The following is a 12523-nucleotide window of genomic DNA, read 5'->3' as shown; positions in this document are numbered from 1 at the left end:
CGATCACAACATCGACAAGGCCCGGTTAAGACGCTGTGTTCCCCTCGCTCCGACGCGTTCAGTGCACAGGTCACCAAGCAGAGGGAACGGTTGTTCTGGGAAAAAGAAAATCTGTGTGGATTTTAGAACTGGTAGAGAGGTGAGTGAACAGACTCTTCAGAAAACATTTTGTAACGCATGTTCAAATTTCCACATCGTTTTAGGCCATAGTTATGCACCTGTTATATATGATATGCATGCATAAGACTCTGCATATATTTATGTGCTTATGAAAACCAACTCCCTTTCCGTCATTATTTCCTCCAAGGTTTTCAAAAAGATTTAAATCTCTTGATGGCTCCTACGCAGTCTGTGATGGCCTCATCCTCAGACACAAGCAGTGAGCACCTGACTCTAGCTGCAGCAGCCAAATAACATGGACAGATTAGATGACTACGTGTACAATTTCATCAGAGACCTCCTCCACGGTGCACTAGTTATAGTCATAGTTCTCTTTGTGACAGAGGGCTCAGCATTTGTGAGTGTGAAAGAATATGGGTACAAATCAAGGAGCTCTGACATCAACACCGTTCTGTGGGTGTATCACTTCATGTGAGAGAGTGAAATAAAGCCCTATTGTGTCCGGTTTCCTGAGTAGGTCATTGGAGGATTGCCCCTCACACAGGCACACCAAGAGACCGAGATGTCCAATGACAGCTGCAACCTCCCCCTGGACACAGACAGAGTTGGTCTCACCTATATCTACAGCTTGGCCTTCTCCTTGGGTCTCCCAGTCAACCTGCTGTCCCTCTGGGGACTGTACCAACTGGGCCGCTCCGGCGGGGGTGGCTGCCAGCTGGTCTACATCCTCAACCTGTTGCTCTCTGACCTCCTCCAGTTGCTCACCTTGCCCCTGTGGATCCTTTACCTACAGGGGGCGCACCACTGGCCTTATGGCCGAGCCGCCTGCGAGTTTGTGGGCTACATCTTCTACGTCAACATCTACGCCAGCGTAGCGTTCCTGTGTCTCATCGCGCTGGACCGCTGCCTGGCCATCGTGCACCCGTTGAGCAGCCGGGGGGTACGGACGGTGCGGACGGCAGCCGTCTCAGGGGTGGCGGTCTGGACCCTGACCTTCCTGTTGTGTCTGGGGGGGCTGCTTCCGTCTGTGTTTGACTCGGATAGGCTGCTTTGTCTGGAGCAGTACCCTGTCAGCAACAGATACGCCCACTTTAAGATCGCTACTGTTGTATTGGGGTTCCTGCTGCCCTGTGGGATACTGGGGTGAGTGTAATAGTCTGGTTGTGTTTTGATCTAGGGTTAGGTTTAAAAATTGGGTCATTTAATAATATTGAACAATAACCTTATTCCATCAATTTCCGCGATTCCATTTTTGCTCATAAATATGTGTTGACGATGTGGTCATTATTGGGCAATAATAACATGTTACTATAATGTAGTTACATGTAATTACAGCATTACTACAGAGATGTAGGGGCAACTTCATGTAAGCTGATGTATTCCATGGAATTCAGTGGCCAAGTGCCAAAATCACTATGTTGTCCATAATGAAGATCAGTGCAATCAAACAATCTTATCTAGATTACAAATAATTTAAATATATATATATATATATATTGTTTTTTTAACTGGATCTGTATCATTCTGCCCCTCCCCTTCAGCTACACCTCCGCACGCATCGGGGTGACCCTGAGGCGCTCCCCCTCCGTCTCCAACCGCGAGCGCAACAAAATAACCGGAATCCTCATTGTGATCACCGCCATCTTCATCCTTGTGTTCGGACCCTACCACCTAGTAGGGGGATACAGGTTTGTGGCCCTGCTCCTAACAGACGAACCCTGCGGGTTGGAACAGTCCATTTTCCTTGTCTACCGCCTCTGCTACGGCCTGACCAGCCTCAACACTCTGTTGGACCCCCTCTTCTACATCTTCCTGTGCCAAGACGTCAGGCTGGAGCTGCGGAGGTCTCTGCCCTGTCTGGGGCAGGGTCCCGGAGCCCCTAAGCAGGTCACCCTGAGCCTCAGAGGGCTTCCAGATCAGAGTGATAGCGTTTAATAACGACCGACCATAAAGAAGCTCATCAATTGCATTGCATTCGCCTTCATTAGTCAGGGAAGAGGGTTGCAATAGTGCCACCCAGTGGGGAATATGTGTGTGTGGCTGGCTGAGAGGCATGAAGCTAACTGTTGCATCAAAAGCATGCTCAAATATGATGATGCCATACTTCATGTCTTGTTCCAGTGTCACAACGCCAGCCTGGCTCTGTATCCCATATAAAAAAGAGTCTCCGAAACAGCCTGATCTCGCCATAGTTGTAGGCCTTCAACCACTAAATGAGCCCTTTGGAAATCGTATAATGTAAACAAATTATGGGGGTGGTTTGGTTTTCTCATTGTTTGGAAGTTGATCCAATCACTTTGCATTCGTTTTCAGCCACAACCCTAGGCTTCAATGAGAGGAGGACATCAGACTGATACAGGAAATTAAACAGAATGGTGAAGCAATCAGACTGTTTCCGTCAAACCAAGTCTCTATGGAAACTATATTTGACAAAGACATCTGATGTGACTGCCCTCCAACACACTGCCATAGCTGCCTCCCTGTAGAGATAAACCACAGCCTTGTGAATGCTTGTAACAGGATTCGAATGAGACAGAAACAGACCTTTGATATGATGTTTTATTTGATAGTTTGCTTGTCCCTCACCACAATCTCATTCATCATTTTCAACATTTCAGCCCTTGTTTTCATGACTTACCTGATGTACTTTGCATACAGTAAATAAAGCATCTCTTTCTTCCGTGGTAGAGATAATGGGTTGAATCGGATTGGCATCAGAATCTGAATCTGAATCTGAATCTGAATCTGAAGCAAAGGTTTGTACAATGTGACGGCTGTGCAAGTCTCAGTTCATTGGTGCCTGGTGACTTGCACCTGTGGCTTGTGGTTCATGTCCATGTTGATCAGGGCTGAAGTGAGAAACGTTCAACTCCGTCAACTTCATATCATCCGAAGTTTTACAGACATATCGTATTTAGCCCCCCCCCCCCCCTTTTAAATCGGTAGTGGGTAGCTAATAGTATGCAAATGCACATTATTTATCTGCAGGCCATGCAGCATGGGCAGCAAAGCAAAAACACAATATTTAGTTCCTGTGTGTGGAAAACTTTACATTTACATTTTCGACATTTAGCAGACACCTTTATCCAAAGCAACTTACAACAAGTACATTTGTCTAAAGTAAGTGAATCATCTATACATCAGTCATCATTAACCAACTCTTTGACTGCTGTCGTGTATTCTTATTGATGATGAATCAAAGAACAGTTAGTTTAAGATAATTTAATTAGTTACAGGCAGGTTTATACATTACATCTGTTCCCCGTGGATCCTGGGTGAGAAGAGAGCGCTTGTCGTGTCTCTCTCCCCGTTCCCCTCCAGAGGGGAGGGGCCAGCGTGCATGTGTGTCCCTGCCCACCCCCCAAAGGTCCCTGCTGGTCATCTGTGTCCCTGCATGCCCTGGCATGTGTGTGTGTCTAAAACATACCACATATTCATACATAGATCATACATACTACAGAAATATACTACACATCCCCCCTCGGACCACCCAGAGGGTGTTCCGAAACTAAACTACCATAAAACAAAAACAAAAACACAAAACCCCACAAAACATCCCCAAAATTTTTTTTTTTTTTTTTTTTTTTAAATAAAATTAAAAACTAAAAAATAAACAACAACAGACAGAAAAACTACACCAACACACAACACAAGAAGCACAATAACACAGACCAACCCAGGACCAGTATTAGGAACCAAAGATATCATAAACAAAAATAGAAAACAACCAATAATAAAAAGAATTTTGAAAATAACAATCACAATTAAACTAAACACAGTTTAACATGCACAAATCAATACAGAAACTTCCAACGACCGATGTTTTCTTTGTCCTTGAAGCGTCGGGGTCAGAGGTTACTAGCACTTGTACCCAGTTGGAGAACAGCCTTTACCGCTGTCTCAGATTGATAACACTTCCATAGTCAGGAGCTTTCCATTTTCGTTGCGCTAGGAACAGAACCTCTCTCCTAGCTTTGTATAACCACCACATCACTTCTCAACTGACCTCAATCACACGATATAGAAACAAACAAACAATACACAAATAATGACATTCAGTTATCATAACACATAATTCTCCAACAGTAAGCATAGGACAAAGGGAAGGCATTAATGCATAGATCTCCACCTCAGGTGAGGACTAGTCTTCTGAAAAGTTCATTAACGTGGACTGAGTGACTGATTTTCCAAAAACAGTCAATGAGGCCCTGCCTCCTAAGAAAGTCAAAAATCATGTCTGCTATAATAGGTGCGCCTACCTTAGCAAAATAAGTTTCCCATGCCCCTAAGACCGCTTCCAGCCATGCTATCATCTGCTGTCCATTCCCGTCGTTCCCTTTGATCTGCTGCTTCACTACCCTATTCATAGTCTTTAATCTTTTCCTAACTGGTCGTCGTCCGTCAGTGTCATTGAGGTTAAGGCAGCCGCCTGGTCCCCTCCCACGCTGATCAAGGTCTGGGGAGTCGCCCTCAGCATCATCTGAAGCATGGTGCAGGCACTCGCCAGCATCCCCAGTAGCACAGGTGTCCAGGCTTTGGACACCCCCAGGCTGGACCTCCAGACTGTCAACACTCTCTGCTTCGTTGGTTTCTGGTTCATTGGCATCTGGACAGCTTTCCACTGTCCCCTCGGTTTCAGGCACTGCCGGTAATGTCACTGGCTGTAACACTGGCATTGCCACTGGCTCTGGCAACACCACAGCATCTCCTCGTAGCTCCTCCTTCTCAGGTTCTCTGGGGACCTCGGCACCTGTTGGCACAACATCCTGCCTACTCTGTACATCCACCCCCCTGTCCACCACCCGTGGCCCTATTGGGGTAGGGATATGCCCAGACACCACTGGTGTACCCACTCTGATGTTGTTTCTCCAACAGACCCCACATTGACCTAAAGCATGGTCAATCTGTTCCATCAAATATGGACTCCAAAACCCATATTTCTTGGTGATCTTGCGTCTTACCTCCCCCCTAGCCACATGTGCTAATCCATGGGCTTCCTGTATTAACATGCCTAATAAATCTGAGGGTGCTACAACCAACCCCTCATGATTCCTCCATAGACCTGTGTCATCCTGACTTGCCCCCCTTGCTAGCCAAACGCTCTTGTCTAACGTAGTTACTCTACTCTGTAACATCAATAAATCCTCAAGTGTGACCATGCCCTGTAATTGCTTTTCATGTGTGACCAGAAGACCTTTACCTGCCTTGTCTGCTCCTGTAATGGCTTTGGCTGCATCCTCTGCAGCCCTGTTACCTTGTGTGACATGTGATGAGTCAGACCTGTGTGTGGCACACTTCACTATAGCTAATTCCTTTGGCTTCATCATGGCTTGTAACAGCTTCATGATCTGTGCGTGATGCTGTATAGGCGTACCATCAGTTCTCTTAAAACCCCGCCCCCTCCATACAGCTCCATTAAAATGACAAACATTATGTGCATAGGCAGAGTCGGTGTACACTGTCACTCTCCGTCCGGTTCCCAAGTTGCATGCTTCTGTGAGGGCAATCAATTCAGCCAACTGGGCTGAGCAAGGCTGAGGAACTGCCTCAGCCTGTTCTACAATAAACTTTGAATTCTGTGCTTTAACTAAGGAATACCCAGCGCACAAAGTTTCTCCTACCCCGTAACAAGACCCATCAACCCAATATTCTATATCAGCTCCCTTTAAAGGCAAAGCTTGTAGGTCTGTTCTATGCTTAATCACTCTGGCTGTCGATGGAACCTGAGCACCGGATGGCATCGTCCCCTGACAGCCGTCAGGTGTGCATTTTACTGTACAGTTCAATTGGCATAGAGCATCTCTCCCTAGCAGCCCTGTTGGCGTGTGTTCTGACACAAGTGTTGACAGAGTTGCTCTCTGTCCCTTGTACTCTAAGTCTACAAGCTCAGTTGTAGGAATCAGCTGTTTAATTCCCTCAAATCCGATTGTCTTCACATATTCTCTAGACATAGGGAGGTGCGTGGCGCCTTCAGGCTTCTGTGTCACCACCAGCTGGCACCTCCCACTCGGATCTTCCGGGCACCCCTATAGGCCAGCTGCTGGGCCTCCGTAAGGGTTCATCACTCCTGGAGCAGGTGTAGTAGGGGGCCAATATCCTCCTCCTTGGCTCCCCCCTGCGCCCCCCTGGGGCCTGTTGCAGCAGGCACAGGCTAGATGTCCATTCTGGTCACATTGGCATGGTTCTAGCATCTCCTTCCCTGCTGCTTTCCATCCCCCTGGTGGTGGTCCTTGGCCAGGCTGTGTGTACATCTGGCATGGAACCGCTTGCACCCCTGGTGGCCCTTGTGGGTATGGATACCCCCCTTGTGGCCCCTGTGGGTAGGACTGGTAAGTAGCAGGATACCCCCCTTGTGGCCCCTGTGAGTAGGACTGGTAAGTAGCAGTCTGCACTCCAGGTGGCTGTTGCTGTGGGGCTAAAGCCTGCACTCCCTCTATGTTCCTCTCGCTTTCAGTCAATTGCAAATGAGTCAATATTCTGAGGGATTCTTCGTCTCGTGCCTTCTGTATCTGAATGTTCTTTCGATATAACTCCACTTGATGAGCTACGTGGTCTATATAAACAGCTTTGTTCATGTGTCGTAGCCCCACCACTTCTGCTAGCTTATCCTTAACTGGGGTAGGAAGCCCTTCTTGTATTTTTTCCCTGATTATGGATTTTTCTAAGGGGTTATCTTCAGCGTCTTTCCCTGTCACACTTCTCCATTGAGAGTGCATACGGGCAATATAACCCCTGGGATTCTCATCCCCCCCCAGTGGCTTCACAATGATATTGTCTGGGTGAATGTGAGTAGGGTAGGTCTCTCTGATTGCTTTCCACAGCCTGCCTCTGTTTGCTGCGAAGAGCTCTGGATCATAAACTGATGTATTGATATATCTATGAAGTCCTGCCTTCATCAATATTTCCTGCATTGTATCCAATCCTGCAATAAAAGCTAAGAGTCTTTTCAGGTCTCCCATCGCGGCCTGCGTTCCTATCAGTATCACGTCGACTTGCGCCGTCCAAGAATGTCCTCCCTCTTGAAGAACTGGGAGTTTCTCGATCACTTCAGACAAATCTGTATGATGCCACGGATGATATTCCATCTTGTTACCCCGAATCAGCACTGGACAGTTCTTTAATGTATTTGATGACATTCGGTGACAATCTCCCTCTTTCTCCGGGCGTCTTCTCCCACCTTTCCTTTCGGCTGTGGCTATCATCTTCCTGCCCTGCGCGTTGTAGCCTCCATCTGCATTGTCGTCATCACTTGAGTCTGCACTGCCATCTTCGCTGTCATCTTCCTCGTCACTCCTGTCGTCCCCTTTTCCCCTTGGCTCCTTCTTCTTCTTCTGGGAATGATCCTCCAGTGCCTTAGCATAGGGAGGGGGACTGGGGGCAGGACACTGAGCTATTTTCTGTCCCTCTACCTTAAATAGATCTAAAATAGCTAACTCTAACTTGCGTTTCTCTGATCTAATCTTTCCTCTTTGATGTGCTTTGTGCCCATTGATAAGTATCTCCAATGTTGCAATTAATTGTAAATTAATGCTGCCCTCTTTCGGCCACGGCTGTTCAATGTATGCCCAACGGCTATTCCATTTCGTAGACATTTTGCTAATTTCCCTAACAAGAGGATTCATTTTTTCCACTACAGCCATAGGGGATAACGTAGCCAACATTCCACGATGTTCACTAATATCTTTTAACAGCTTCGTGGAATTCGACCCCATTCTACTTGGCTCAATATGCTGACAATATTCTATATTAGATAAGGTGTACGCTTCTTACAACCCACCTTATTTTATCTTGTTTGCTAAACAAATGCTAGTCCAATATAACTGTATTAACCATCCCCACAAAAACCCTGCAACTCCAGAATAACAGACTTGCCTCTTGTGTATGTCAGTGCAGTATTAACTTAAATCTAATCTCTGTGTAAGTACTTTATACTTAAATGTGTTTCCTAATTGTTTATGAATGTGTCACTTAATTACTCATTCAATCCTAATTACAGTTCTGGTCAACACAATTATTAAATCACAAAGATTGGTCAACACCTAAGTATTCACTGATTTACAAAAACCCTTTTACTGCTTAATTATCAAATATGTACTATTCTGCTATTCCTTAATCAAACACTGTGGAAATGACCTAACTAAAATAAAAGATGTAAATTACAAATATTAATTATAACCTGTAAAGGAATCGACTTGTTATTTGGAAAAGAATGAATGATTAATTATTAATTACACACTTAAAGAAATCGACTTGTCATTTGGAAGGAATAAAATGATTAATTATTCATTACAATCTGTAAGGAAATCGACTTGTTATTTGAAAGGAACAAAATGATCAATTCTCAATTACAATCATTTATAACCATCTATTTATTAATGTATCGGACTGTTTCATCGACCTCAGCTGTATCTCCCTGAGGATTTAGTGTTTTAAAATGTATTGTCGTATTTCGACCAGCAGATGGAGCTGTGCTCCGGCTAACGCGCATCGATTGCGCATGCGCCAACTCTTAGCCAAGGCTATGAATGTTTTAACCGTAACTCTAAACTATTTAAAATACCCCGAGATCAATTCACCATATCTCTATCTTAAATACTATAGTCTATGTAAAATGATCCGTAAGAAATAAGGAATGTAATTAATCAGTCAGGTTCCTTTCCAAAGGAATGCTTTCCAAAGGAGTGCCTGTTTGCAGAGGCAAGAAGAGGGGGCTACAACCCGTCTCCCCTAAAAAATCACCGCGTGTTTGTAGCCTGCTCCAAAACAATCTCTCCAACACAACTTGTTTTCATAAACGATTACTTTTCACGACACAGCAACATCAAGACTATCTTTCAATCCAGCCCAACTACTATTTATCTCATTCAAATATTCTACGTTCACGCTTCCCTTACAAAGATGGCCTCTGTGTGTGTCCTTTAGACTCTCTGACACACTGCAAATGGCGTCTAAATGCAAATGGCGTCTAAACTCCGCTGAAAGTACACTGCACGTTTCCCTCATAAAAATGGCGTCTAAACTCCGCTGCTCTGACACACTGCAAATGGCCGCCCACACAACGGCGTCCTCTCACACAGACAAAGAGTAATGGCGTACTCTCTGCTACAATACAAAATAGACTACCGAGTCCACCCACACTCCAACACATAAACACAACCTCACCGAATTTTACACAAACACACACACGATATTCCAATACCGTACAAACAAATCACATACCATATTTTACAAAAAACGGGCTACAAAGTCCGGCTCTCACCACCCACACTCCAAAGATTTATGAAAAGTTTGCATCTATTCCAACAAGATTACCGTTACACAGATTCTTTTGACTATAACTTATCTGAGATTTACAGTTTATTTTAAACACACCAATCGACTAGAGAGAGATTTCTGCAGAAAATCTGCCTTCTTTGTTAGATTGAAGTTCGCAAAATACTGTAAATTAAGTTACATTTATCTCCTGGCTAGCTCGCCATTTACTGTCGTGTATTCTTATTGATGATGAATCAAAGAACAGTTAGTTTAAGATAATTTAATTAGTTACAGGCAGGTTTATACATTACATCTGTTCCCCGTGGATCCTGGGTGAGAAGAGAGCGCTTGTCGTGTCTCTCTCCCCGTTCCCCTCCAGAGGGGAGGGGCCAGCGTGCATGTGTGTCCCTGCCCACCCCCCAAAGGTCCCTGCTGGTCATCTGTGTCCCTGCATGCCCTGGCATGTGTGTGTGTCTAAAACATACCACATATTCATACATAGATCATACATACTACAGAAATATACTACACTGCCAGCCATGTTCAGAGCGGAGAGCTCCACACTGCCAGACTTTTGGGGCATTTTCGCTGAACTTTGAAGACCCACCAAATATTGACTTTTCGGACTACATAAACATTGAACAGATCTACCAAAACTTTAGACTCTCTTCTTTCATCAGAAAAAGAAAGTTTGTTTCTAGCCTCTTTAAATGTTTAGAAATCGTCCGTAGAACATAGGGTGGTTTCAGCAAAAACACCTGATTTTGACCAATAAACAGAGAAAACGAGCTTTTTCTGCAGAACTTTTTTTTTTTTTTTTTTCCTGCACTTTTTCTGTATCATCCGACTCTGAACTGTTTGAAGAGTCGCGCGATGGCCGCAATGCTCCGCGCCGCGTTTGGCACATACCCTGATCCGTTTCGCCATTACTACAACCCACAGCAAGCCACTTCCTTCTCCAGGCTTTTATCGAACTACTGCCCCCATCTGGGACCGAAATACATTACACCCAAGTCTGAAATTCACTCGCTAGGTGTAGAACATGTCAATAACGCGATCCCCGCGAAAAAATGTTTTTTTCCCCAAAGACGCGTCTTTGGCAGTCAACGTTACTATTCTATAAGACGCCAATTGGCGTCTTTGGCAGTCAATGAGTTAAAAAGATATAATATATTTGCTAGGACCAGGGGCCTTTGGCAGTTACAATGCTAGAAGAAGGAAGAAATACTTTTTAGATTTAGATTTTTCTTTTTTTTAAATATTATTACATTTTGAGAAACTGTACAGGGGGATATTGGGGATGAAGAGGTCTTTAGGAGGGACAGTCAAACATTCAGTCTATGGCGGACATAACACTGATTCAAAACTGAATGGCTTTCTCATCACAGCCCATCAAAACTGGCATCTGGACTAAATTCAGGTCATGAGGACTCCTTAGTGGAAGAGGAGTGGTCCTTCTCCCTCTCCTCCTCCCCCCCATCCTCCCTGGAGTCTGCCTCCCTCAGGCTGGAGGGGATGAGGCCTCTCCCCCTCAGCTGAAACTCTGAGATGCTGATTAACGTGCCGGCCGTACTGCGTCGCCGTGGCAACTCCCCCAGGTCCTCGACTAGCACGCTCTCCAGCACCGTGCTCAGCGACTGGCGGATCTTACTGCACAGGTCTGGGCAGCTGAACACGTACAGGATGGGGTTGATCACACTGTTCAGGAAGGCTAAGCTCGCTGTAATGGGCATGCCACGAGCTACTAGCCCCTGTAAGGAGGGCTGGTGCTTGACTACAGCCTCCAGTACGCTGAAGACGTGGTAGGGCGCCCAGCACACCACGAAGCTCATCACCACCGCCACCACCAGCCGCACGAAGCGGAAGGACCGGCGCTTGCCCTGATTGCGCCGCACGATGTGGACGGTCACCGTCACATAGCTCCCTATGATGACCACCAGGGGGAGCAGGAAGGCCAGGAGGAACTTGATCAGAGCCAGGGACTCCTGACGCACCTCACACAGCCCTTTGAGGTCGATATCACCCAGAGGAAGGAACTGGGCGTAGTTATAGTAACACATGACCTTCCCGTCACGTCGGGGGATGGTGTCACGGAACAGGTAGAACGGGACGGTGCAGATCATGGCCATCACCCAGGTGACCCCACACACCCTCCCGACTAGCCGTACGTTCCTATGGTTCTGGGCCCACACGGGCCTCAGTACGACCAGACAGCGGTCCAGAGAGATGGCCGCCAGGAGGAAGGCGCTCACAAACATGTTGAGGAAGAAGACGGAGGAGTGGAGGCGGCAGAAGGTGTTTCCCAGGGTCCAGGTGCTGCCTCGGGCCAGGAAGACAGTGAAGAAGGGCAGGGAGGCGGTGGCCAGGAGGTCCGAGGCGGCCAGGTTGAGGATCCAGACGCTGATGATGGAGCGGCGGACCTGCAGGCCGATGACCCCTAGGATGAGCAGGTTCTCCAGGATGCCCAGGGAGGAGACCACGCCGTGGAGACAGACTGTGCCCAGGCTCATGGCCCCGGCCCTGGCCGAGGAGTTGGGGGGCTCACTGGAATTCACCATCTGCTGGATGAGGGGGCAGTAGATGGGGCTGGTCATCTTTGGAAGCGGTCTGAACTCCCCTGTGAGATTCTGACTCGCCTACCTTCAGTCCTGAACTTGGCCGCCGTATACAGCTCTGCACCACGATACTGTAAAAGAGCCATGTGATCATGTCAATTGTCAAAATTCATACGATATATTACAGGCCTACATTATTTAATTGTGTCATTAAATGCAGTTTTTTCTTTGGTGTAGCTAGATGTGAATGTACATAATGTCGGCATATTATGTATATGTGCATAATGACAGTTTCATTTTTAAATGTTCTAGTATTATTATCTCAGTGTTTTAGGACACTGCTGACCACAAGGGGGTAGCAGAGGGCCTTGTATTTTGATGGAAGTACAGTGCCATAGGAAAGTATTCAGACCCCTTCACTTTTTCCACATTTTGTTGTGTTATAGCCAGTGGTGTAGTCTACGTGATACGCAGGACTACGCCGTATACCCACTAGGAAAGGACAAGGATTTGCGTATACCCACTAGAAAATGCGCGAGGATACGTAACGGCGTTTTGTGACAGAACTTTCACTTTCATTCATAAAATTCACC

General features: G+C 46.2%; 2 protein-coding genes across 2 annotated transcripts; one reads left to right on the top strand and one right to left on the bottom strand.

The window, feature by feature from the left end:
- Window positions 1-682: 682 nt before the first annotated feature.
- On the top strand, window positions 683-2055 carry LOC308169222 (G-protein coupled receptor 4-like; the record flags this gene model as incomplete). Its single annotated transcript, XM_080543895.1, has 2 exons — window positions 683-1263; window positions 1662-2055. 2 exons carry the CDS (start codon window positions 683-685, stop codon window positions 2053-2055), a joined length of 975 nt encoding a protein of 324 aa, XP_080400021.1.
- An 8741-nt stretch (window positions 2056-10796) lies between these two features.
- Window positions 10797-11969, bottom strand: LOC308169418 (prostaglandin D2 receptor 2-like; the record flags this gene model as incomplete). Its single annotated transcript, XM_080544100.1, has 1 exon — window positions 10797-11969. The coding sequence occupies one exon, from the start codon at window positions 11967-11969 to the stop codon at window positions 10797-10799; it is 1173 nt and encodes a 390-aa protein (XP_080400226.1).
- Between the last annotated feature and the right edge of the window lie 554 nt (window positions 11970-12523).

This window comes from Nansenia antarctica, assembly GCF_963989245.1.
Source record: "Nansenia antarctica genome assembly, chromosome: 13".
Classification (NCBI taxonomy): domain Eukaryota; kingdom Metazoa; phylum Chordata; class Actinopteri; order Argentiniformes; family Microstomatidae; genus Nansenia; species Nansenia antarctica.
The sequence above is the reverse complement of the archived record's forward strand: the minus strand, read 5'-3'. Positions and strand labels throughout refer to the sequence as shown.